Below are 27151 nucleotides of genomic sequence, written 5' to 3'. Positions count from 1 at the left end.
CGGCAGCTGTGCTACCTGGTCGGCTGTGCGGTTCCTGCTCTGCGTTAACTGGTACCCTGGGGCCGGGATTCAAAGCGCCTGGCCAAGCTCAGCGCATTGACACCCGCAGGGAGGAATGTCCTGGGCCGCTCTCTTTCCTCTCGCAACCTGGGCTGCTGGAGGCAGAGGCATGGCCCTGCGCGCCACAGCCGACCTCGGTGCGGGTCGTGACTCGGAGCCCGCAGATTGCTGACGGCTACGAGCCGACAACCACCAGGACCTCGAGGTGCTGCGGAGCTGTGTTGGGCAGGGCTCTCATATGTGTGACTGATCGGGGCTTAAATGATGAACCCCAGGTTCCCTGTTAAGTTCTACTCACTTCATAGGCCATCCTGACTCTGGAATCTTCATCTTAACACCTGCCGTCTTGGAGTGTCCTGCGGCTATTAATAGCCAACTTCTTCACTTGAACACCCAAGTGACTGCTGGAGGTAGGATGATGTTAGAGCTCTGATGTTAGGGCTCGGCCATTTGTACCCAACCCTTATCTGGGTGAGGCAGCAGAGTTGGAGTGCTGAGTAATTCTTGAAAGAACCAGGGCTATAAGAGTAAGAGGTTTGGCTTCTAATCTCTCTCTGGGCCTCTATTTCCTCATCTCTAGGTGGGGATGACAGTAACTACCTTCCGGGATGGTTTTACGCAGAGGCAATGTCCACGAAAGACCAAGCACATGTGAGCCCTCAAATGCTAGCCCATTTGATTATGAAAGTTGTTTGACCTGGTGCAACCTCCTGATTGTACTATCGTTAAAGACAGGCAACTGCCCCTCTATGCTTCCACAGCAGCTTGTGCTCGAGTTATAAATTCTTATCTCAGCACTTATCACTGCTGTGTGATCACTTGTTTACTTCCCTCCCTCCATTAATGGATGTGACCTCTTCCTCCACACAGTGGGCCCTTGGTGTTTGCAGAGTGGACGAATGCCTCCGACTCCACGGGCATATTGCTGCCAGGGGTAGGCAGAAGGGCTTATGTGGACGGGTTGCTCCATTCAGCCCAGCTAGCACCAGCCCTCTGAGCCACAGGTCCTTACAAACCTGCTTCTGCCCTCTGGATGATGGTCTCTCTTCCCAAGGGTGCGGCATTCACCTCTTGGACCTTGTAAGCAGATATTGCTGCCAGACCACCTCCGATCCCCCTTTTATAAGCTAATCGCCATCAATCTGATTAGTAGGGCCCATTTCTTGCCCTTTCTACATTCACTCCTCAGATTTGTGACTCTTGTCAAATCATGGGGCCGTCCTGATGCTTTCAATCTCTTTGGAAGAACGTTCTAAATCACCCTTGGTTTTCTTCTATTCCAGGCTGAGAAGCAAGAAACTCCAGGGAGAGAAAAAAAAAAAAAAAAAAAGAGGACAGAAAGAACACACAGACAAACTCATAAAGCTTACAAATTAGTTTAACATGAAAAACACCAGTCAGATCCAACTGACACAAGGCACTCAGCCTGACTCTGTATGGTGGACAAGGGAAAGAGCAGAGCTCTGGGGTCAGAGAACTCACAGTTTCAAATCACTGTCCCTTTCTGAGCCTCAGTTTACTTATTTGAAAAGCGATAATAATAAAATCTAACTCCCAAAACTTTTCACGAGGTTTAGATACAGCATGCGATGGGTCTTGTGTTTTCCCCAAATATGAAAAGGGTAGAAGGAAACACAGAGGAGGAACGGCAATGCTGAGCACAGTGAAGGTCTACCCGGCTATACCTAGAAAGCACTGTCTTCAGAGACAAAGAAGCTCTCCCCACAGTGTGCGAGGCCCACGAGGAGGCAGGACCCAAACTTCTGTAAAATCTGTCAGATCAAGGTCATGTCAAACACAGCTCTCTGCATTCCCAGAGAAGGCTTACGGAAGAACCCTCAGGGATGCTTTCATGGGGGAATGATTTAAAGTTTCTTTTGGTGGGCAATTTAGGTGAGAAGAGAGCTAATAAAATGGAATCCGTTAGAGTAAAGCCAAAGGTAAATTACCTTCCTCACACAGATTAACATTTTTACAGTGTCAGTGAAACTAGGTTTCCCCCTTTGATCTCCCGTGGCTAGAGGCTGACATTTCACGGTTTCATTTGCACTTGGTCAAGCCCACATTTTCTTCTCGCTTTGAGGAGGGAGCAACAGAAGGCAGGTGATGACAGGAGAAGCACAGTCACTTGGGTCACATGAGAGAGCAAAGCAGACCTGGACGAAGGGAGCTTGAGGATGGTGATTTTGGTGGCAAGGAGCGACTATTGCTGGCTGTATGATTGCAGAGTAACAACAAAACCAAACAAAATAATCTTAAGACTCTTAACAGGCTCCTACCCCTTTCTTATTCTTTGTGAGACACAAGGAGGGAGCAGGAGCTTCTAAGAACGAACCATTCAGCTTTTCTCAAAAGTCAACAGGCAGGGACACAGCAGGTTTCAAACTCAGTGAACTGAAACAGCAACAGGGGCCAAAGGTGCAGAAAGAAAACTTATTTATAATAAGTTTAAAAAGCAATGGCTTTTCTTTATAAAAGAAACACATCATGTGACATAAATCAAAACTGTAATGAAAAAATAATTTTTCCATCTAAGTATATAAAATATAAGAGAAGGTTGCAGTAAATAAGAATGAACATTTTTGATTTATTCAAAGTTTCAATCTAAAACCGCAATGAAATCTACCACCTTTATTACAAGGGGACGGATGGTTCCTGAACAGAAAGAAACAAAGGTCAAGGAAGATGGCACCGGACATTGGAGTAGACCCAAACCGTCCAGGTGTGCAGAAGGTTTGGTCCAGTAGATCACGGGTGGGCTAAAAGCCACATTTTTGTTGAGAAATGCTGTCAGAATTGGTTAAAGAGTATAAACCTCCATAAGAAAAATTAAAGATGGCAAACTCAATCCGGACCCTGTTTATTTCAGGTCAATAATGTCTTCATCCGAGGAGGCTGTGAGCTGAAAGGGGCTGCTGCCCCACACAGGGCTGCCTTCTCTGTCCGCTACAGGGTCCTGGTCAGAGCCCGTTGAGTGGTAGCGCCCCTCGGGGTTGGCTTCTGGACCAGAAGGACTTTCCAAGGAGCCCGTGGTGATCCTAGAAGAGAAAAGTCATGTAACCGGTCCCTGGAGAGCACTAGCAACCTGGGCCCCTTTTGTCAGGCAGTTTCCTGCTCATTTGAGCTCATAAAGCCCGTCTCCCCGCCGCAACCCACCCATTAGGGGGGAAAGGTTGGGACATGCAGGAGTCATCCCCACAGAGTGTGGGGTCTGCAGTCAGCCAGCCCTACCTCATGGGCTACTGGGAGTTTTAAAGGCCAGAAGTGACACATAGGAGGCGTCTGGGGTGTTTTTTGCCTTTCTAACGGGCAAGTTGGGATAATGTCACTCTCTGCCTAAAACCCTCCTGGGCTGGGGCTCCCTGTGACCTGAGGATAAGGCTGACACTCCAACCGGCAGGGCCACAGACCACAGGATCTGCCCCTGCAGACCGTTCTGCCTCCTCCCAGCCCACCTCATCCCCTTGATTTTCTCTTGTACTCAGGACACTCTCTTGATAGCTGCAAAACCAATTTGACCAAGTTCAGGGGGTTCATTCATTCAACGAGTACTCATTTGGCCTGTGAAAGCCCCCCGGGCCCAGCCTTTGGCCACTCAACGGGCCATGCCTTTCAGAGCTCTTGCGGTTCCCCTCATTCCTTCTAATTCAGTCAAAGCTTGGATCAATGCCACTTCCTCAGAGAAGCCCTTTTGACATCCCCCTCCCAAAGTAGAACTGCTACCCACTCCCCCCATCACTTTTTAAAGGTTTCCTTACAGCACTTGTCACTATTGGAAATGACTTCATTTGCTTAATTGTTTACAGGTTTATGGTCTGTGTCTCTATACTAGAATGTAAAGTCCAGGAGGGCAGGACTTGCCACAAAATAGGGCTCAGTTTGTGGGATTAGAGCATCTGTGAATGCCAACTCCCTCTGGGCCAGACTAATGCTAATTGGATCTATGAGAGCTGGCTCGGCCTCTGCTGGTGTTTGAGACCGTCCCTGCTCTAGGTGTGGGGTGGCCCACACTCCTCATTCCTCTGTGTCACCTGCCATCCAGGAGTGCTGCAATTCCTAGAGTGTTTTTGTTGGCCTTCCCCCTGGCCTGTGGACCCCCGAGAGTGATCTGCATATCCCCAACACCCAGCTCAGGGCCGGGTGCTCTGAGAATGGGTGTTCAGTGAATTACTAGAGCCTGGACATGTGCCCCCTTATCCTCCATTCAGGAGCTTGAGGGACACAGAGGCTCATAGCGGACAAATCAGTGGGATTTAACAAACATTCATGCACATGGGATACTGACATGCCATTCATTGACGTGAATGTCCAAAAAGGCTATCCCTGTTTCTATTCCCACCAGAAGCATTAGAGAGGGCCTATTATCTGTCCTCCTACTGAGCATTGTCACTTAAAAATATCTCTGTCGGGGAGCCTGGGTGGTATCGTCAGGTAAGCATCTGACTCTTGGTTTTGGCTCAGGTTGTGAGATCGAGCCCCACACTGGGCTCCATTCTTAGCGTGGAATCTGCTTGAGAGTCAATTTCCATCTCCCTCTGCCCCTCCCGCTCATGCTTGCTCCTTCTCTCTCTCTCAAATTAATAAATAAATCTTAAAAAAAAAATGTCAATCTGGTGAGGGGAAAAAAAGAAAAGAAAGAAAAAAAAATCTCTTAATGTATTTTTATGAGCTTCACTGAGTTGTAAGTGAGGTTGCCCCCTTGCCTGGCGCGCCCCTTCCCCCCGGGGCCAGCCTTGGGGTCCTCAGAGAGGGGCTGGATGCGAACTATCTGGCCATGGCATTATCAGTCAGCAGAAAGGGCCTCATGGCAGTGCTGTGACCCAAAGGGCCACCACCCTGAGCAGGGACGGCTGGGGACGGCCTGCTATACCTGTCACTGCTAGTTGATCTCACTGTCCCTGGCTTCGGGCCTCCTTGGCTTTCTTCTAATTGCTTCCGGGCTTTTGATTTGGGCTTTGGTGCTCCTTCTGACCTGGGTCCAGCTTCATCAGAGAGGCCTGGATTAGAGGGGAGAAGCATAGGTCAGGGGGTTATTACCTAACACTGGGCTGCCTTGGAGATAGAAAAATGTCCTTTTATTTTTTTCTTGGTTGGCTACTGGTGCATTATTGGGTTAGAGTCAGGAAGCGTTGATAAAGTACATATTTTAAAGTAATTGGTTTTCTTGTAGGCAGAAGGGTTTGTTTTTGTTTTTTTTTTTTCTGATCCTAAAGAATATATTCATAGGGAGGAAGGAAACTCAGAACGGTCTAGAGGAGAAGAGAAAATCTATGATCCTACCGCTGGAGACAATAATTCTCTAACTCCGAGGCTCAATTTCAGAAAAGCACAGTAGTTTGTAAAACAGCAGCCTGCAGATCACGCTTTCACAGGGAATGGTGGGTTAAAATAGCAACATGCATACTTTGAAAGCACAATGGAAGACACTGACTTCTAAGACTGACCCACTTTGGCGGAGTCAAAGCCTGCCCATCAGGTGGCTGGCGTCCCTGCCCCAGGGGTCAGGAAACGTGACTACAGGCCAGGGATGCCCTAAGGTGATCTGTCCTTGCAGTTTAGGCCGTGCAGTTCCCAATTAGGTTTCAAACCAGTTCTTACTGGTTTAGCACATCACTTCCTTTTTCTTCAGTTTATTTTCACCATTCGGAACAATAGTCTTTCTAGCGGTCTCGCCTCCGCACGACTATCACGTGCTTCGTGCTTTTCTGGTCTGATCTCCCATCAGTGTTACGGAGAGAGAAAGTTCTGCCAAATACCTCACGTCTGCACCATGCCTACAGACCTGTCCCCACGTCTCTGGGCTTTGAGAAGTCGTAAGTGAACTGCACCACGAATACCAAAAACATGGTGAATTTAAACTTTTAAATATCACACGTTATCTGAGAACTGCATGTTATAAACCCTTCAAGACACTTTCGAGGAAATCCTACATACACAGATACTTATATTTTAAGAAATTGCATCAGACTAGATCTACTGTGTTGTAAACTGCCTTTTCCACTCTTAATCTGATATGGGCAGCCTTCCACACCAATAAATACAGACTGAGACATCGTTGTTGGGGGTAGACTGTATACTATTCCTAGGTGTAGCTGCACTATAATGGGTTTATAAATCCCTTGTTAAAGGGGAAGTTTCTTTTTTAACTCATTGTTTTCAAGGATGATTAACATCCAAAGATGAAACTAGCCGGCCTATTTATAAGCAGTGAAAACACAGAAACAGCCCGCCGTTACCCAGCAATTCCCTGCGCGTCCTGCTGGCTATTTCTTTAATCTCCATGCGGGACAGGGACAGGGAGTGAGTGACGGGAATGGCGGCGATGCCCAGGCTGATGGCCGTGGGAGGGGTGACGGCCTTGGAGACCAGAGGCGACTTCAGAGGTCGTTCGATGCTTCTGCCCACAAGGTTTCTGAGCGGAATCTTGTACAGATTTTTGGACGGAGTTTCACCTGAAATATGATTGAGAGAAGACCATGAGAACTCTAAGCCAAGTCTGTACTATCTACGAGGGTGACTTCCGGTTCCTCAACCCAGGGAGCAGGAAAGAAGAATTATGCTGCATGCTGACCTCTCAGACCCCGTTAGGGGCAACAGAGGGATGGTGCCCGATGGTTTTGGTTTTAAGGACACCGTTTCACAGGTACATGGTGAAAAATGCCCCTGCTACTGGCTCCACGTGCCCCAGCCACCAGGAGGACAGACAGTGGCAGCACACCCAGAAGCACCCTGCCTGCTTGGGACTCCGGGTGCTTCCAGGGACAGGAGGAGTAATGGCTGATGTGATGAGTGGCCAGGAAAAGTGCGGTGCTCAGAGCCAAGTGGTAACCACAGCAAAGGTCTTTGGGATTCGTGAGCAGAGGCAGATGGAATGAAAGCTGAGTGTGCTCCGTAGGATTTAGGACTCTATCCTTCTGGCTATAAAAACCTACCAGATCATTGACATCCCTGAAGGAAAAACACCTTTGCTGTGGCAAGTTGGAATTTCTAGTCCTCAACTCCCTTCTCCCCATGGAAACAATTCTTTTCATAATGGGATTTTTGTTGTTGTTGTTATCACGAATTTCTTAAGAATGCAACCAATGCATTCAGAATGCAAGGCTTTATATATATCTATATATCTTTAAATAGTGACTTTGTTAGGCAGTAATCACATGTTGGTATTTGAGAATGAACTAGAGAAATCAGAATGGAGGGGTGCCTGGGTGGCTCAGTCCATTCAGCATCTGCCTATGGCCCAGGTCATGATTCCAGGGTCCTGGGATGGAGTCCCGTGGTGGGCTTCCTGCTCAGCAGTAAGTCTTTCTCCCTCTTCCTCTGACCTTCTGCCTGCTTGTGCATGTGCACACGCGCGCTCTCTCTCTCTCTCAAATAAATAAAAATCTTAAAAAAAAAAAAAGAAATCAGAATAGATTGGAAATATCTATTAATAAGACAGTAAAAATTGCACTTCACCTTCCCCCAGGGAAGAAGGAAACACTGGAGTATCTCGGCCTGGGGGTGTCTGCGGAGAATTATGGGCACTGGCCCCCTTGGAGCTACCTCCGGACGAGACCTCGTTCACAGCAGTGGTTGCTGTGAAGTAAATATCCGACTAGAATGAAAGAGAAAGCATTAGGGAGCTGTGTGGCTTAGAGGCCCTGCACCCACGGCCCTCCCGTCATTACCACAAAGCCTGCAACCTTTTTTGGCTCAGCTGCTCTGTCCTTGGGGTATGCAGTGTGGTAACGCACCTGGGCATGGGGCTTCCGGAGCAAAATTCCTGCACTGCCACCCCAGACCTTGCCTGGGTATCCAGTCCCCCACATTTTCCCTTATTTGCTTGTTGATTCACAACAGAAAAGGGTCCATATCCCAAGCCAGTGCACACCTGCCTAACAGGAACGTCAGGCCCGCTGCAGTGTCAGACCTGGAAACTATCTGGGGTTCAGTCGGGTCCACTTACAGATGGGGGCACGGACCTTTCATTCACTGGTTCAGCAAACACTCATGCACACGGGCCCTGTGCTGGCTCTGGCGGGAACAGCAGGGGGCGGGGCTGGAGCCACCTTGTAACTGACAAAAGTTACTGGAGCCGCCTTGTAACTGTAGAAATCCGTGAGTGCCGATTTTCAGGGATTTTGCAAGTGAAACACAGCCATTGTTAAACTTAAATAAATAACAGTAAAAACAAAGGTACTAAATGTCAGAATTCGACCATTCCTCATTCTTTGACTATGTTTACATGATCCGCACTCTTGATTTACATCACCTTTCACACTGGGAGCTGGATGTCCTAATGACGGAACTATTTACACCATGGACATCGGCAAATATTACAGACCAGAACTTGGTTTGTCGTTTTGTTGAGCGTCTGAGCTTAATGGGATGGAGACAATTTCTAATAGTGAAGACTGAAAGCAGAAGTGTATTGAGGCTAGTGTCAAAATTGAAAGACATTTTGGTTTAATGATCGGTTGGTAGGAGAGTGAGAAATAGTTTAACAGTAGATCATGTATCAGATTTCATGAGAGCAAGCTTATTGGAAAGAGAATTAATGTACTGAGCTATAACTCCCAGCTGTAAAATCTGGGTAGACCCGTATCCACAGTTAGCAAAAAAAATTAATGAAAAGTATTTTGTGAGAACCAACTGGCCTAATGGATTTCGAGGTTAAAAAACACTGTATATTTTATTATTTGTAAATCATAAGCTATTTTAATTTTTCTATCAGCAAAATTTATAACCAACTGAGGTATACATATGTGTGTCTACACACACACACACACACACACACACACACACACTCTGACTTCCAGGGCCCAGAGGGCTGGTAGTTCAATCTTCACCAGCACACCCCGGGCCTGTGTTAGTCCTCAAGTCCCGGAACTGTCAGCATAGTAGGGGAGGCAGACAGATAGGCAGTCGCCCACCCCCAAAGAGGACGCATGTCAGGATGGATGGAGAAGGCACCACAGGGGCTGAGCAGGGGGGCCACCCGGGTCTGTCAGGGACAGGGCAGACTGTGTAGGGCTGGCGCGGGAGAGGCTAGGACAAGACCTCCTGGCTTGTGTGCCAGTGACAAGGGCACCTTGGGAAGTCATCTCCGTTCCTACGTCCCTTGGTTTCGCTCAAACTCTTTTTCTAGACATGGATTCGTTGGTTAGCCATATTTCACGGGCCACAAAACTCAAGCTGATCATGGAAAGTGGCAAAGGAAGCACAGTCCCTTTTCTGGACTCGGGCTGTCCCTCGGGGCAGTGGGGACCCCTGGCCTAACCCAGGCTGCTGGCACATTCCTCTCTTCAGCCCAGAGCTTCGAAACTACTACCAGCACCGAGTGACACTAACAAAACCATTTGGAAGCCCGAGGGGGCCACACACGAAAACCCAGCAGGGGTCTGCTGTGGACATTCTCATTCCGGTACACAAGGGGACTGACCTGATGAGACAGTGTCCGCGCCCTCCCGGAGCTCAGGGACTCCAGGCTCCCAGAGACCCTCAGACGTGCTACTCACCCTGGAGGCCACGAGCTGCAGCTGTGGCACGACCGCCGTGTGGACCAGGTTCCCATTGACCACCAGGCGGATCTCCATGGAGTCGGTGGTGAAGGCCAGGAGGTACGGGAAAGCACATACTGTAAGGTAATGGGGCGCATCAGCTGCCAGCCCACTGGCTTGTGACCCTGGAGGTGGCCCATAGTCGCCCTCACTGCTCTGGAAACTTCCACCTCCCCTCCTCCTCTGGCTGCTTCTCTCCTCCCTCCCCTGGCATGTCCCCCCATTCTAAGAAAGCCTCACTCCTGAGACAGCCTCTTCTTAGTTGCCAAGCTTCTGCTTCAAGTTGGTGAGTGCTGCCTCTGTTTCTCCTTGTCCCCTTTCCACTGGGGTCTCAAAACCTGGTCCCCTGGAGGCTCACCCTTCCCAAGTCCCGAGAGACACTCCCCCTTCTTGTCCAGACTGTGGCTTGACACACACTCCCCTCTGGCAGATGCCACCATGGCCCTCCCTGCCTTTCCCAGGTCCTCATGTCCTTCATGCTCCCTTCTCGCCTGTGCTCCTCCTGCCACGTATGCCTGGGCCGGGGCTGTGTCTCCTTCCTCACTGTCCCTCACAGGGGGCCGTGGCGTCAATGGGTTTGTTATTTGTTAAAGGTCAGCCCCTCTTCTTGAAATTGTTATGACACTGACTTCCAGGCCCCACAACCACCCTGGTTGCTCTGGGACGTCACCTGTGGCCTCTCCCCGGGCTACTCCATGCTCTGTTGCACGAGCTTAATCTCTGCTTGCTCTCTCCTTGGGGAACTCTCCACTCCCTTGACTTTACCCATGCCTCCAGCCTTGCTCTCTCAAGGGACCTCCAGCACTGGGGCTCAAAACCTGAAAGCAATTTTCACCCCTTCCCTCTGTTTTTGGGCTTTTTTTTCGGGGGGAGGCACATCTTATCTGTCACCGAAAGCTGACTGGTCTGGTCCCTCCATTATCTGGATTGGATCATCTGTTCTCATCTCAAGACTCTCGAATGTTCACCTATCAGGGCATACTTGTTCTCGGGGGGAAAGAGTACTAACTCGAACATTCCTGGTTCTGAGCTGACTCTCACCAGGCAGATGCCCAGCTGTGGATCCCGAACCCCAGAAGGGAAGCACCACCACTCACTCCCTAATATTTCAGTGACAGGCAAAGTACCTGACTTTCTGTGATTCTAGAATTTCAAGCTTTAAAACACGTAAGAAGGGTGCAGAATGCATTGTGCTTCTCCACCGAGTCAGCTGGCATTTTAGGGCTGGAGGTCTTGCTCTCAGATTGTAAAAAAAGGGAAGCAAAGCCCAGGAATGAAATGATGACTGGAAGACCCCAAGTCCTAAAAACTGGGATTTCACGGTTCTCAAATGCTCACATGCTCACAACTGGGAGGCACCGGGGACAGCAACAGTCCCCACAAAGGGGAACAAACGGGAAAAGAATTAAAAAGGAAAAAGAACACTCTGAGTTCTCATCAGACTCAAGTTACTCATGGCAATACAGCAGTAAGCCAGCGAGTTCGCTTACTCGGGACTGAACAGGTCAGACGGGTCTAGGCAGGGGAAGCGCAAAAACGATCAAGGTTTTTCTTACCAATCGCGTAAGGAGCCTGGTTCCAACAGAACTGGAAATCTGACGCAGAGGGTTGAACCAAAAAAGAGCCCCCATTAAATGGGCAAACCTTTTTATAGATGCAACTGTCTGCAACAAAACAATAGCGACTCATTTTTTGTGAAAGACAATGCAGAGAGCTGGTCAGTAGCTAAATGAAGACAAGGGCAACCCGCAGAGGGTCCCGTCCACTAGGTCTGCACGCGGAGCTGGTCCCGGCACTGCTGCGCAGTATGATCAAGTTCACAGCCAGGAGGTGGGCAGGGCTGCGCCTGCGGCCCTGGGAGGGTTTACCACGTGCCAGGCACTGAGCTTTCAACACGTCAGCTTCTTTCATCTGAACAACCTTCAGAAGGAGATGCCATTATGATGCTCAATTTACAGATGAGAAATAGGTGATAGGGATAGGTGACCGGGATAGGTGACACAGCCAGCATGTGCCAAGTACCATAAGTACCACATGGGGGAGCAGGGTTTGGACACAGATGTGCTTGATTGCAGAGGAGGGACCGTTGATAGAGCCCTCCGGGATGGAGGAGGGCCTCCTGTGAGGCAGATCATGTTCTGAGCCTCACTCGGCAGGATGAGTGTGGTGGGCAACCTTTACTCCCTGCCACCTCCCCCCCGCCACATTTTTTTTTAGGAAAACTCCAAGCCATATGCCTGCGTCACGTTGGGCAACACAAGCCAGAATGAGATTAGGGCCAGGTTGAACAGCTGCTCTGTCCCTGGCCTGCTCTGAGCTCTAATCCTAAACCCAGGTGGTTCGGATCCTCTCTGAGTGAGAAGGTCCGTCTAGAAGCAAAGGGTCCTGTTATTGCAGAAGCCCATCATGTTTTAGCCATATGGTTTTATTTTTCAATTATTTTTAAAAACGGTTCCATGGAGCTATAACTCACATATAAAATTCATCCCCTTTAAGCGTACAATTCAATGTCGTTGAGTAAATTTGCAGAGTTGTACGATGTCACAATCTAATTTTATCATCTTTTCATGACCCTAAAAAGAAACCTCAGGCCAGTTAAGCACTCACTCCCTTCCCTGCTCAGAACAGAATGCTGCGCGCCCCGCGGCGGGAGGGCGGGGGCCGGAGCAGCCCGGCTGCTGGTCAGGGTCTGCCTGGGGCCAAGCAGGAGGCCCTCCCAGCAGCTGCCGCGGCCCCGCTGAGGCGCCCACCCTGTCCAAATCTGTATGGAGAGTCCTGCCCCATCCGGGCTTAGCGACTCCTTTCAAGTGACCCCTAGGCTTACAAAGCAATAGCCTGACATAGTTTAACTAAGAGACTGAGTCCTTAGGAGAGGAAAAATGAGCCAAAGTCAGTGCTGTCTTGTTTTTGCTACAATGGATTCACTAGGGGAGAGAAAGGTTAACTCCAGTCTCAGCCGAAGCCCTTGCTCCCAGAGCGGACGGCGCGCAGGAAGGGCGGCCCCTCACGGCCGTGCCGAGGCTCCGCTGCTGCTCCGAGGTGCAGGTGCGGCTGGTCCCCCCCACCCTTCCCCTAGGGCCCCTCAGGCCCATCTGCTCTTGCTCTCAGGGCTCCACCCCCGTCTGCCCTTCTCCGCCGGGTCTATCCCCACAGCCCACAAGCACGCTGCCTTCTTCCACCTTCTAGAAAGCAACTGTTCTTGCTCCTCTGTGACCTCTCTTCCTTGTTCCTGAGCCCTCCCTTCTCTTCCCCCCTAAGGAAGATTCTCCGGAAGGCTCTTCTGCACTCCTGGCTCTGCTTGCTCTTACAGCCCCTCTCATCCCACGCGCTGGGCTTTGCTCCATTGCTTCCCAGGCACACCCACTCTCTCACCAAGGTTTCCCAAGGACCTCCACCTCCCCCCACCCCATTCCCTACTTAAACTGCTGTCTTTCGGGAGATTTCCTTCCCTCGGACGGACGGAGGGCTCCTCGGTCTGCTGGTTCCTCCCATCCCTCTCCCCAGTTCCCAGCTTCCAAGGACACCGTGTCACTCACGTGCTATGGCTCCCGAATGCGGATCTCCCACGGGCACTCTCCCCAGTCTCCATGGGGAGGCACTGACCTGTCCAGACCCAACTCTTGATCTTTGCTCCCCCAAACTTGCTTCCTGGTTTCCCACAGCTCAGCAAATGGTATTCTCCATTCAACCAGTTGCTCAAGTCCCAAACCGCAGCCTCCCTTCTCTCCTCCTGGCATGCCATGCTGGATTCATGAACCGATGATCTTGGTCCTTATATTTCGAATATCTCTAGGTCTGACCCCGTCTCTGCACCTCCACTGCCGGGTGCGGGTGCAAGTCACTGTCATCTCTCATCCCACGGTGCAGTCACCTGGTAGGTGAACGGCCTTACCCACTTCCGTGAAGTTCTCCACACTGCCGCCCGACTGGCCCGTGGCCCCTCTCATACCTATGTCTCATCCTGTCGCCCCTCTGCTCAAAAGCCTCCAGCTGCTCACCAGCTCAGCGGTCCTTCACCTCCCAGGCCGTCCCTGAAATCCCATCCTCTTAAGAGAGCATTTTTAGCCACTTGCCCACACTCACGCTGCTGTGGCCAGACAGGTCATCTTGGGGTCACCTTGAAATGCTAGAATGTTCTCTCCTCAAGGTCTTTACATACCCCTTCTAGACTCCCTCGGGGTCTTCTCTCTGTGTGCCCCATCCAAGGAGGCCTTCCTTCTCCGCCTTCCCTAAATGGAGACCCGCACTCCCCACTCCTGCCTGCCTCTGGCCCCTCTCCCTGCTTTATGTCCACAGCACGTACTGCCATTCAACATACTAGAAACTTTTCTTATTTATCCTGTTAACTGGCTATCTGCCCCCTTGAAAAATGTACACTCTGAGAGGGAGGGATGTGTGTTATCTTTTAGTCACTGCGGAAACATGAGGTGCTCAGTAAATACTTGTAGAATGAGTGAACTACTCTACCCTCGCTGTCCCCGCTCAGGAAGGACACAGCAGTGATGTGTTCCTCAAGGCCTGGGTCCCTTACACACATCTCCTCTCTATCCCCTTTTGGTACCCCAGCTCCTGCCAGGGGACATCAGACTGCTGGTGGATTTGAGGGGGTCTGGGTAGGAGGAGACCTGAGCTCGTGGAGAACAGAGCACACACACTGAATGGCAAGGGACGCTGCATACGTGCCTTGGGAGCTCAGCCTGTCCCAGAATGGAGATGCCAATGAGAAACAGTCACCTGGGCATGGATGCGGTGACCCAGACCGTACTTCAGAGGCCCCTCTGTTCCCCTTTCCAAGTGAATCAGCCCTAGGGACTCCGATAAGACCCCAGAGAAGTAGAGGGCTCTCCCTCCCAATAACTAATATTGGTGGTTTCTGCACCCGAGGATGGGGGCTCTAAATCAGACCGAACTGATTTAGAAAAGTAAGCAAAGCATGTTTCTCGGGCCTCAGAGCTGTAAAGCACATTCACCCCCAGAAGTGCTGGCATCCGTGCCTGGCCGTCCCCTAAGCCGTGAGCTCACTGCAGTCCCTGGCAGCGCCTTGCACGGTTGTGTCTCCAGAATCTAGGATGTGCCCGACACAGAGAAGGTCATCTGTTGGGGTTTGAAAAGGGCAGCCTGAATGGCGGAGCTGGGGTGAGGGGCAGGAGTCTAAAATGCTGGGGCACAGGAGGGAGCTAGGAGGCCATGACCTTGACTCCTTGGACCTTCCCCATCCAGCAGGGTGACAGATACTACTTCTAATTTTAAAACAAAATTTAAAACAAATTTTACAAGAAAAGTCCCCTTTCTGCACGTAGAAAAGTCTATGGAGGTTACAAATCAAACTGGATGCTGATTGATGCTCTGATGAATCTGGGATTAAAGGAGGAAATAACAGTCTCGCTGTGCCAGACAATGTGTCATGGGCTTTACATGTAGAATCCTGTCTAACCTTCACAGCAGACGTGAGAGGTAGGTTCTGTGTTCTTCACATTATCCATCTGGAAGTTAAGACTTAGGTTAAATGTGGTCACACGGAGAATCAATGGTACTTAAAAATAAGTACTTATACCAATAAGTACCATTGATTCTCATGTGAGCGTTTCTAGTTTCCTTGTGTAATTAACTTTAAAACACCATCGGAAAACAGAGTTCACCTTAGTACTGAAATGTATTATTTGCATTAAAGGTGAATCATTATTGCATGCTAAGGTCACGGCCAAGTTTTCTTTCTTTTTTTAAGTAAAGACTGGCTCCGATATTCAAGATAGAGATTAATTACAAGGAAATAAAATTCTTGCTATATTGAACTACTTATACTTTTCCTGCCTGAAATTGATCCTGCAGATATACTTTTCTCTAAAAATATATAACTGGAAGTTATAATTTCTATTATAAAATATTTTCATCTTTAACATCTCTGAGAGAAAAGTCTCTTTATAGGAAACTCTGAGTGTATAAAAATTGCTTTTTCACTTTGTTTTTTAAATGAAAATGGAAAAGAAACTGATGAAAATCAGCTGCAAACCTTGGGGGGGAAGCGAGATCATTCTGTAGCACCTTCCTGACAATGGCCTTCGGGGCACGGGCGTGTGGACAGAAGTGGGCAAGCCCAGCGTGCACTGTGGCGGTGGGGGGGGCGTGGAATGGCTTACAGAAGTGGCCTGGGCAACTGGGGAAAACCAGCTGGTTCTCTGGGCTTGTTCACCGGGGACCTGCCCACCTGCTAGGGGAAGGAGGGAGATGGAAAAGGAAAACCAGATTCCTGACCCAGAGAAACAGAAGCAAGCGGCACAGTTTGGGGAAGATGGAGGCAGGATTGGGAATCTCTGGGATTCCCAAGGTCTTGACCCAAGTAGCATCTAAACACACAGAGCTGGGGCGCCTGGGTGGCTCAGCTGTTAAGTGTCTGCCTTCAGCTCAGGTCATGATCCCACGGTCCTGGGACCGAGCCCGTATCTCCCGCTTCTCCCTCTCCCACTCCCCCTGCTTGTGTTCCCTCTCTCACTGTCTCTCTCTGGCAAATAAATAAAAAAATCTTAAAAAACAAAACACAGAGCTTATTACCTTCTGATGCATTGGTGAGTCTAGGAAAACAGGCAGACAGACAGACAGACACACACACACACACACACACCCCAATCCCATCTGAGATGAAACCAGAGCCCGAAGCAGGAGAATAGCAAGGTCCGGGGAAGTGGAAGTCCCTGGGCTCCGAGAGCCAGAAAGGTCTCTTGAACAACATCTGCCATGGCGCTGGGCCCCTGCCGCCCACGGGATCGCCGCCCGCTCGGGTCCGGGAGCTTCCAGTTTGGTACCGAGAGGATATCATCCATGTTTGTTTCCGTGTTCCTTCCCTTTCCAGTCCTGGACTAATCATCCCCTTCTGATAACCTGCTCTATCTTTCTGTTCTGATCTTCTCTCCCACGTAAAATCCCTCCCATCCTTTCAAATGGTTAAAAGGGAAAAAAAAAAATCAACATCAGTTTGTATCGCATCCTGCCCCAAGTTTTTCCTTCCAGAGTTTTCAATAAAGTGGAAAGACAACATGTGAAAAAGATGAAAGGAAGAGATAAAGAGATCTTAACAGAAGTGACCTGCCTGCTTCACCGGGCACTGTAACCTGGGAGCCAGGGCGGCGGGAGCCATGGGGCCCGGGAACCCCACTGGAGCGTGGGCAGCGAGCTCTGTTCCTGGCGCCTTGCCCGTCGGCCTCCTCACCACCGGGCTATCAAATCTCGCATCTCAAAAGATGATTTTTAGGGGCGCCTGGGTGGCTCAGTGGGTTAAGCCTCTGCCTTTGGCTCAGGTCATGATCTCAGGTCCTGGGATCGAGCCCCACATCGGGCTCTCTGCTCAGCAGAGAGCCTGCTTCCCCTCTCCCCTCTCTGCCTGCCTCTTTGCCACTTGTGATTTCTGTCAAATAAATAAAGAAAATCTTAAAAAAAAAAAAAAGATGACTTTTACCAAACAAATTCCTCAGCTGGTAATTAGCTCTCCCATACTTATTAATCAAAGATTAATCGATATATCAGCTCCATGTGTATGGAAATCGATACAATTCTAAGTTGGAAAGAATATTTTATTGCTTTGGTTACACTGGACAGGCTTAGCCAGGAAAATATCTTACTACTATTAGTCTTAAAAGGATCCCTTTTATTGTAGTATCATATTAGCTTTTGAAATGCCGAAAATCCTTGAGGACTCTCTCTGATGCATTTGATCTGGTCTGCCTGGAACCCATCCTGCCACGGGCCCCAGGCCAGCGCAGGTGAGGCCAGATTTGCCAGGCTGGGGCTGATTTCATTAACAGCCTGGAAGCAGCCAAGAGTAGAAGAGTAACCGTGGTTAAAATTTGGGGTGTGGGGCCAAGAGGGCCCCAAACGCGAACCCTGGCTCTGCTGTTTTGTAGCTGCACAATCCCGAGAAAGGCAGTTCACCTCTCCAGGCCTCAGGGACCTTATCTCCGAAGCTCAGGTAGTAACAGGATGCGAATTCAGTGAAACGGTCAGCGCCTGGCACGCGGTAAGGGCTCCCTAAACGGAAGCGACCGCCAGCACCCCGCAACCTGGAGATGGTACCACAGGCAGGCCCATCTCACCAGGAGGGCTGGGAGATCCAGGCCAGAATGCCATTTTTAGACGCTCCCTGGAGTGCAGTTAAGGTCACAGGAACAAGGCTCCAGGTAAATCTAGGCCTGGCTTCCTTTAAGTTACCCGGGGAGAGAGCAGTTGGTTTTAGCAACTTACAGTTGTAGCACAAGAGCAGCCCGGCTTCTCCATCTTCGTACACATCAATAGCTGCCACGAAATTAACCTGAAATGATAAAGGCAGTGGTGGTGGGCGGGCTGGAGGACACTGTTGAAAGTCTTTCTCAAGTTCAAGGCTTTGGCAGGGCGGGCCTCGGCTCTCAGCTGCTGTGGGGTCACTGTCACCTCAGGTGGCCATGACTATAACACACAGAACTGTCCCCTCTGCCTTTCCCCACTGGGACGTTGTCACCATCTTTTCTACCCATCGAGGAGCTCTCGGGAGACGGGCTTCTCCACTTTTCTCTGTTATGGGGACTCCCATTTGGATAATGCGCTCTGGTTCCCAAAGCTTCCTGGCAGGGGGAATTCCACCCTGGGGAGTGTGTGGCATTCCTCCCGCTTCACAGATGAGGGAAGTGAGACTTGTGAGTCCGTGCCACTGCTCAGACTTGAGCCAGGCCTCCGGCTCTTCACTGTCTTACCCACTCTCACACCTCAGCGAGTGGGCAGGCAGTCGCACAATCTCAGAACCCCGGGGCCAGGTCTCCGCTTCTATTCTCTCGCTCTCCTGCACCTGGAGAGAGGCAGCGGGACACCCTAGAAAGGGCGTCAGAAGACCTGGTTCCGTCTTCTGTTCCTAGTTCCGGGCAAACTCGCCTCCCTGGGCTGCGGTGAATGGTTTGAGAAGACAGTGCTCAGCCTGGGGGTGCTTAGGTCTCTGGAGTTTCAAACCCCGGGTCTCTACATAGCCCCTGCTCCTTTCACTCCTTCATGGGCCTCCACCCGTAGTCTGCCCCGTCCCCCATGACTCAGGGTCTGCCCTGCTAGGGCTCGAAGATTTCTTTCTGCCCCAAACAGGAGACCTCTGGCCAAGACTCACCTCTGCCCAGCTCTCCACGAGCCCTGACATGCGGCATCTCCTCCCTCCTGCCCGTTGCCCACTTAGGGTTATGCTTCCGCATCTTGGCTCGTCCCTCGTTTAGAAAAACACTCATCTTTCTAGCTCCACACTTTATTCTGAGCTCAAAATCCCTCCCTCTCCCTGCTCAGGCACACACTCTCCTCAGAGCTACTGCTCTCGTTTCCAAGTCTTTCGTTCTTGTTCTCAACCCAACAGATTCTACACCCCAGTTCCTGAGAGGCAGGAGGCGGAACAGGGCAACGGGCAGGAGCATGGACTCGGGGCAGGCAGACCCGAGTGAACAGCCTGTCTACACCACTGTCTGCCTCTGTGGCTCCTGGCAAATGAGCGCAACCTCTAGGCTTGGGTCTTTGCCTGTAAAACCGGTGTAAGGACAGTAACTTGGCCGGACTGTAATGAGAACTCCACAGATGAGGCCAAGGGTTTCGAGGAGGGCCTGACGCTGCCTGGTCAGCACTATGATCATCTTCCTCTTGCACGTGATTAATTTCCTCCTAATCCTCTTCCCTTTTGTGAGCAGGGCCAGCCCTGATGTCTCAGGGCTCCCCCACCAACTCCCCCAAGCCCAGCAGTCTCCTCTTCAGGGGATCTCGGGTGTCTTGTGTGGGCCTGCGGCCGCCCCAGCCAAAGCCTCATCTCCCCAGGCAGGAGCATGGGCCTGTGCCCCTCAGCTCGCCTCTCTAGCCCTTTCCAGAGCCAATGCTGCCCAGGTCCGCCTGGGCTGGCCACCCTCCATACGGGGCATTCCTCCCACTTCACGCACGTAGCACGGGGCCTCTGCCTTGGCTCCGGCTTCCCTCCGATGGAACCCTGTCCCCTCCCTTCCCTCATCATCTGGCACTGTCCTAGGCGCCATTCAGCACACAGAAATGAATAAGGCAGGGTTCTGCCCCTCAAGAAAAAAACAGAAAAGCATATAAATACATAAAACAAGGTACATGCCACAAGCGAGAGCTGTGGGTGCTTTCGGGGGGGGGTGACAGACTGACTGCAAGGCTCAGAGGTCAGTTGTCAACTCTGGGAGCATAAAGACTTGGGGATTAAATTCCAGATAACTCCTCCCCTGCTATATATCATACCCTCTATTTTAATGACCTGCATAGTGTGTGTCGCTGTCTGATGTTCACTTATTTGTCTATCAGCGGCCCCTCCCCCCCACCCCCCAGTAGAACATAAGCTTCGTGAACGGCGGCCTCGTCCGTGCTGTTTGCCATCACCCACTCAGCATCTGCCCTGGGTCTGGCACGTGGGGGGAGCAGAATGAATCCTCAGTGAATGCATGACTGAATAAAGGAAATCCTAGCTCTGTCACTTTGGAGATGTGTGCCCTTGGGCCACCTGTTCAGCCTCGCAGAGCCTCAGTTTCTCCATTTGTAGGAGAGATAGGAAGGACATCCGCCCCTACGGCAGCTGAGGGTTCCATGAGTCCACTACAGAAGCACCTAGCGCAGGGCCTGCCACTTGGAAAATGCTCAGTAAATGTCCGTGGACACCATGACCTGGCTGTGGGATGGGCAACGACGGAGTACGTGACGTGTGGGAGCAGCCTTTGAACTCTCGGGTCCCGGAGGGAACCTTCCTGTCCCCACCGCTTTGTCTTAGAATCAGTTCCTCTTCAGGTATCCCAGTACTTGTCAGTTGGATGACGCTTATCCCAGCCAGAGGGAGAACAGGAGGGGCCGAGTGCTCCCGGCTATGTAGCCTGGCCCTTTGTGGCCTGTCCCCCATCATGCCTTGGGACGTGGCTGTGGAGGCCACAGTATGCCTCCCGAGTCGGAGAGCCTGGGTTCAAATCCTGCCTCTGCTCCTTACTAGCTGTGTGGTTTTGGGTAAATAAGCGACTACTCCTTTCTGAGTCTCAGTTTCCTTTTCTGCAAAACCGGGAAGTGAACAGGGCATGCCCCACAGTTGCTGGGCAGATGTCGGGAGATAGTGCTTATGAGGTGCCCTGGCATGGGGCCAGACATACAAGTGACCTTTCAGCGGCGGCCATGTTTCTTCTCACTTTGGGAGGGTCACTGGAGTGGGAAAGCCAGAATGGGACGGCCTGTGCATTTAGAGGTAGAGCCTGTATAGGTGCTTGGGGTGGGGGAGGGAGAGACGCGCAGCCGTCCCAGGAGTAGAGCAAGTTCAGGCAGAAGTGGACCAAGGTCTGCACACAGCGGCAGCAGACACCAGGGGAGTTGCTGGCATGCGGGGGTCTATGAGGGGGTCCCAGGACCGTGCCGACTGGTGGATGAGCATGGCTGTGTGCAGAGATGCAGGCTGTGTTGCAGGCAATGACAAAGCTCTGGTTTGTAACAAGCCAAGTCTTCACCCCACCTTCCCCAGCCCCTGCTGCAAGTAGGAGCCACTGCTAGGTCGGTGTCCGAACTTGCCATGTGATTTTGGGGTGAGCTTCCCACCGAGACCCCCCGGGTCCTGGGCACATAGATGGTCAGGATGGGGACTTAAGTCCGGCATTTACGCCAGAGATCTAGATGTCGTCACCAGGTCTGCAGTTCCTTCCAGAGGAGACCTTTGTTTTGGGAAGGAGGCCAACGCTGGCTGTTGGAGCTGGGGCAGCAGGTCACGATAGGCCTGTTGGCATAATGAACTTGATGTTGACTTTCAGTTTGCTGTTTTGATGCTTCTTAAACAAGTCCTCTCTTGACCTAGGATTCCCTTACACCCTCAGGTGGGGTTAAGGGCTGACATGGGAATTGAATGGGCTTGGCCGAGAAGAGAGGAGGAGTGGAGGTGAGAAACTAGGCCAGGAAATCCACACTGGTGCTGTGCATAGAGTAACTTGAACCATCCTGAAATGCCCAATGACTTAGGGGGAGGTTGGCCTCTCTCTCTCCTGCTTCCATCGCACCAGGGCCTGGGCTGCAGGAACACCTTGATAAAAAGCTAGTCCTGGGGCGCCTGGGTAGCTCAGTCAGTTAAGAGTCTTCCTTCAGTTCGGGTCCTGATCCCAGAGTCCAGGGATCGAGCCTCACATGGGCCTCCCTGCTCAGCAGGGAGTCTGCTTCTCCCTCTCCCTCTGCCCTCCTCTTTGCTCCTTCTCTCTCTCTCTCACGGTCTTTCTCTTAAATAAATAAATAAAATATTAGAAAAGAAAAAAAAGCTAGTCCAGTTCCCGCAGGAACTGGCTATTAGGAAACACTTTGTTCATTACCTTTTTCATTTCTCTAGGGCTTATCTTTCCAGTTAGACAATAAGTTCCTTGCAAAGATGAGTGGCTGTGTCCAAGCATCCATACCCGCTCAGCAAACACTCAGCGGCTGCAGATGTACCGAGGATGGAATACACATGCTCACCCACTTAGATCTAGGGAAGGGCTTAAAAACACTTTTCTAAAGGTTTTCTTTTAGGGAAAGACTTAGTGACTTAGTTTTAAAAAGCATATTGAAGAAAAGACAGAATATTTTTGAATTATTCCTGATCACCTTCACAAAAACAAAACAAAGGAGTCACCCAAGAAAACCATCTTTCATCTGATTTTTCCTGGGTCTTCATGAATCTTACGAAGAAAAAAAAAATCTGCACTCTACTAAATTATTAGGGTGTTAAATATAAGTAAATAATAACAATCAGCAGAAAAAGCATGTGAAGTCTTAGGAAACTGGTTGCCAGGGAAGGGACTGATAGAACAAAGACCTGCTTGCTGGGCCGTGATTTTCCTACGTCTTTTGGCCAGTCACACAGTTTTGAAAAGTGAGAAGGGCAAGAACTTTTTTTTTTTTTTAAGATTTTATTTTTAAGTAATCTCTACACCCAACGTGGGGCTCGAACTTACAACCCCAAGATCAAGAGCAGTATGGTCTTCTGACTGAGCCAGCTAGGTGCCCCCGAGAAGGGCAAGAACTTTTAAAGCCAAATTGGGCCCTTCCTCCTCAGAAGCTGGGAGCCTGGAAGAGGTTATAGGTTCCCTGCTGCTGGGATGGAGGGCTTTAAAACCTCCGGCTTTAAATTAGGAAGAGTTTCAGGGCAGACTCGTTCTACTAGGTCTGTATCTGCATCGCCTTGCAAGACACAAGCATATTGATTCCCACACACCCAGAAATTCCACTGTAATTGATCTGGGGTGGGGCCAGTGCACTCATCTTTTTAAAGCTGAGAAGCAATGTACACAGGCGGTTCCCAGACTTATCTGAACTTAAGAATCACCTGAGGATCCTTTAAAAATTCCAAAGCCCGTATCCACCGGTAAGACCAGCAAGATCTCTGGGGGTGGGACACAGACAATGGTGGCTTTTAAAGCCCCTCAGAGGACCCCAGTTACAGACAAGTTTGGACATCACCAAATATACATACAACATATGAGAAGGAACCGATGATCTGTACTTGATAACTGTGGGAGGCAAGAAGGTCCCCTAATTGTATCTAGATTTTTCTTTTTCTGATTTTTCTACTTCTTTTTTTTTTTTTTAAGATTTTATTTATTTATTTGACAGAGAGAGATCAGAAGTAGGCAGAGAGGCAGGCAGAGAGAGAGGAGGTAGCAGGCTCCCCACTGAGCAGAGAGCCCGATGCGGGGCTCGATCCCAGGACTCTGGGATCATGACCCGAGCCAAAGGCAGAGGCTTTAACCCATTGAGCCACCCAGGCACCCATGATTTTTCTACTTCTTAAAATCTTGTTCTCATTTGGTGTTAAGTCTTCTTAATACAGTAATGAGCAATTTTTTAATGACTATTTGGGTTGGCCATGCCCTCATGTAAGTTGTATTTTTTAGTATGTCTTGTAAAGCATAATCAGAAGGAATTCTATAGTCTCAGACCTAGCTGGACAGGACTAGAGTAAGTCTGTAGGTTTGGAAGTCCTCACCAGGAACTATGTTCTCCATGGAGGCAATGTCCCCATTCTGCAGTGTCCTCGGAACCCAAGCTGGGGGGCTGGGTCCGCGCTAGGCAAACCTCAAGGGGCCCCAGTGTTACTGGGCCTTGCCCTACTCCCCAGTGATAAGGGGCCCAGGAACTCTCCCATCTGCTGTGTCAGCACGGAGCAGTTCCATGGACAGACAGGTCACCGGGTCTTAGGCTGGTGAGTGCTCCCTGCCCCCCAGGGGCATGGACATTCAAACTCTACCCAGTCATCTTTGGCATCAAGTACAGCTACAGGTGGGCCCCGGATCTCCTCCAAACCCCGGACAGCCTTGTGCTCTGTGTAGCTCAGGCTAGAAGGAGATACTCTTTCTCTCTCCTTGCGGTGTCCCTTCCCTTCCCCCTTTCCTAGGGAGATTTTGGCGGATGGACCCAGGGGCTGAGCCCGCCCCAACCACCCGAGCCCCAAGCTGAGAGTCTGCCTGGGCCATGGAGAGAGGATAAGGCCCTTCCGGAGTGAATGACCGAACAAATGTCCTCATTTCTTTAGTTACTCAGGTTGAGCTTTTCGACGCTTCACTTCTCCTTTATGAGGAAGGACAGAAGGGCAGGAGGAGATCTAGAAAAGCTGAGCAGGGCAATGGGGCGATTCCATTAGACTGAACCGTTCTGAGCCACAAGAAGGTGACTTCCCGGGGTGCAGCCCGAACAGTGTATCACGGACTACCACTGCGTTCAGTTGTACGTGATCTTAAAGAAATCCTAATTGCGGCCTCGGGAGGGTAGAAGACGGGCTCCTAGTCTCGGCTTCCCGCTTGCCCTCCACCTGTCGACTCACCCTGCTGGCCTCCACGTGGTGCAGCCGGAAGGCCTCCCCCGTGCTCTCGTTCACCACATCAAACTGGTGTCGGTAAGCCACACAGATGAGATTGTCACTCTCCTCGGTTGGCCCGTCTACTAAGGTCATCACCGCGGGAGAGTCGGACAGACAGATCTCCTGTGTGGGTGATGATGATGTGGGGAGAAGGGGGTCAGGACACGGAGCAGCCATTTTCGCAGCAACCACCCTCCCCTCTACCTGCTACCCCCCACCCCCCACCCCCCATCTAGTATTGGGTTCCCTCCCTAGGCTCCTGCTGAGCCTTTCCTGGCAGGGAAGGTGGGGACAGAGAAAGAGGGGGCAGAGATTGTGCCAGAATCCCCTCTCCCACAACCTGTCCTCAAAATACCTGACAAAACCTAATCAACAGCATGACCCTCATTAGCCCCCAGAGAGTTTAGCCCTGTTCTGTGACTCAGTAATAATGGAATTATAATTGCTAACCTTGCTGAGCACTTAACACAGTGCCAGGTACGGTTCTCACTGGATCCTCAGAATGACCTTATGAAGTAGGTAAGGCTATTTATTATTCTATTTTACAGATAAGGAGACTGAGGCTCAGAGGTCACATGACTTGCCTACATTCACGTAGTTTACAGGAGTGGGGCAGCCAAGATTGGAGCTCAGGAAATCCGATTTCAGAGCTGATATGCTACAGAAATGCACGTGCTCTACAGAAATAGTCATTAAGATCGCTAATTACTATATTAAGAGGACTAACACCTAAATAGAGCAAGATTTTAACTTGTTTTAACGTCACTGTGATGGCGGTTCTGTCTGCCTAAATTGACTATTAGCAGAAATGGATATGCATAACTCAGGAGGCTTTCACTCTGGCAAAAATAATTGCTTGGCTCACCTACAGGCAGAGTCGGCCCTGGGAGCCAATCTCTGACATGGTTCATATCTAATATGCCCAAGTTTTTAAGAAGGTAAGAGATTGTAAGAGCAGGAAAGGGACCCTCAAGGAGGCTTCCCTCCAAGGTCCCACCCTTAGTGGATCTGCCAATCCTACCAGCTCAGGAAGGCTGGGCAGCTCCTTCCCCTTCTCTGGCCACCAAAGCCACCGTCATCTATTGCTAGGATCCTGCATTAACCTCTTAATGTCTCCTTCTTTCCGCTTGGCCCTCCCCCACCATGCTCTTCTCTGTAGGGGCCAGAAAGGTATTTTTAAAACCTTCCACTGGCTGCCTCCTCTCAGTCAGAGTCGAAGCCAAAATCTTAGCAATGGCCTTCAGGGCTCTCTGCCCTCCCTGCCTTGTTCCCTCAGCTCCAGCCACTGTGGCCTCCAGACCGTGCCTTGAACAGGGCCTTGGGTCCTTAATTGGCTGCTGCCTCCTTTCCCCAGATGTTCTTCTCCTCTACCCTGTATTTCCCTTGGATCTCTGCTCAAAGGCAACCTTTTCAGAGAGGGCTTCTGGGACACCCTTTCTAGAACAGATCCCCCCGCCCCCACTCCTTGTCCTCTCCTCCCTCAATTTGCTTTACTGTTATCCTCGGGACACAGAGAATTAGTTTCTCCTTTAAGTCATCCTACAACCACAAAGCCATCTCCATGAGAAGGGAGACTGCTCACGGCCGTCTCCCTAGTGCCTAGAACAGCACCGGTAGGTGGCCCTGGCATGAATGAGCTGGATGGAGTAGGGAAAAGCCCCGAAGCCTCAGTCCTCCGGGGAAACCAGGGCAGCAGGCTGGGTTTCCCCCGCTGGGTACTGACCTGTGAGGCAACCCCCGTGGGTGACAGAGCCTGGGTGGAATGAGAGAGTCTGCCTCCTAACACCTTGGCCAGGAGAGAAGGGATCTGAAGGGCGGACCTACCCGTATGTACTGGAATTCCTCCACAGGTGACTCCGACAGGGGCGACAGCAGGGAGATGCCGGCCAGCCCGCCGGGCTTGTTGTGTTTCCTCGTGATCAGGAGCAGTTTGTTCCGGATGGCGACGACTATCCTCAGCTCTCTGCTGTGGTGAGTGTTAATGGCGTAGAGGTGGCAGCCTGGGGGAGAGAGAGAAAGGATGCTGAACACGTGACAGGACCCTGGCAGCGCCCAGGCCTCGACAATGTGGTGACACCTAAGGACCCTGGACATTGAACATGACCGAGGCGGGTGCCTGACAACGCTCCAGCCCCCAGGCAAATGGAGATGGGAAATACAAGTTAGGCTGAGTTTCAGGAAAATGAAGGAAGTCATAGTCTCTGTATTCTAGAGTTTGTGGTCTTAGCTTCACACTCATGACACCGTATGACTTAAAGCGACCGGTGAGCGGACCTCCGGGAACCAGAGGCTAAAAGTCTCTCTTCACGGATGTGTGAACAGAACTCAACTCACCTTCAAAGCTTGTCACGTCAGGCCTAGACTTTCCTCTTAGCCCTTCACATGTTGGGCTACCTCTTGGGCTTCTCTTAGGGAAAGAGTCATGCTATCTTAGTGATGTTTCCGGGTAAAAACCAAACCAATAAAACCAAATTCCAGTGAGATCTGATCAATCTGAGGGAGAAAAAGAATTGACCAGAAACCACCAAGATAACGAAGACTGTGGTCACCTTTCGTTTTCTCCAGCTTGTTGTCCCTGCAGTCACACCTGCTCTTCACGGGCTGTTTGCCCTCGATGGCCTTGTGCACAGCACTGAGCCTGAAGACAAAGAGGCGGGCGTCTTTCCCTGGGGAGATAAAGAAGGCGCAGGAGGAGATGGGCGGGAAGACTGGA

The 27151-nt window shown here is 50.7% G+C and overlaps 1 protein-coding gene across 3 annotated transcripts in view; it reads right to left on the bottom strand.

Moving 5' to 3' along the window:
• Nucleotides 1-2627: 2627 nt before the first annotated feature.
• Nucleotides 2628-27151, bottom strand: part of GARNL3 (GTPase activating Rap/RanGAP domain like 3) — a 143111-nt gene continuing 118587 nt past the window's right edge. For all 3 annotated transcript variants that reach the window (XM_080819379.1, XM_080819378.1, XM_080819380.1), the window contains 10 exons: nt 26988-27104; nt 26263-26438; nt 24403-24561; nt 17832-17898; nt 11156-11263; nt 9558-9676; nt 7516-7654; nt 6297-6512; nt 4931-5057; nt 2628-3098 (listed from right to left, as the gene is read on the bottom strand). In XM_080819379.1, coding sequence (XP_080675505.1) covers nt 2921-3098; nt 4931-5057; nt 6297-6512; nt 7516-7654; nt 9558-9676; nt 11156-11263; nt 17832-17898; nt 24403-24561; nt 26263-26438; nt 26988-27104 — 1406 coding nt within the window. In that variant the 3' untranslated portion in view covers nt 2628-2920. The remainder of the gene's footprint in view (nt 3099-4930; nt 5058-6296; nt 6513-7515; nt 7655-9557; nt 9677-11155; nt 11264-17831; nt 17899-24402; nt 24562-26262; nt 26439-26987; nt 27105-27151) is intronic.

The sequence above is a fragment of the Martes martes genome (assembly GCF_963455335.1).
Source record: "Martes martes genome assembly, chromosome: 12".
NCBI classification, from domain to species: Eukaryota; Metazoa; Chordata; class Mammalia; order Carnivora; family Mustelidae; genus Martes; species Martes martes.
The sequence above is the reverse complement of the archived record's forward strand: the minus strand, read 5'-3'. Positions and strand labels throughout refer to the sequence as shown.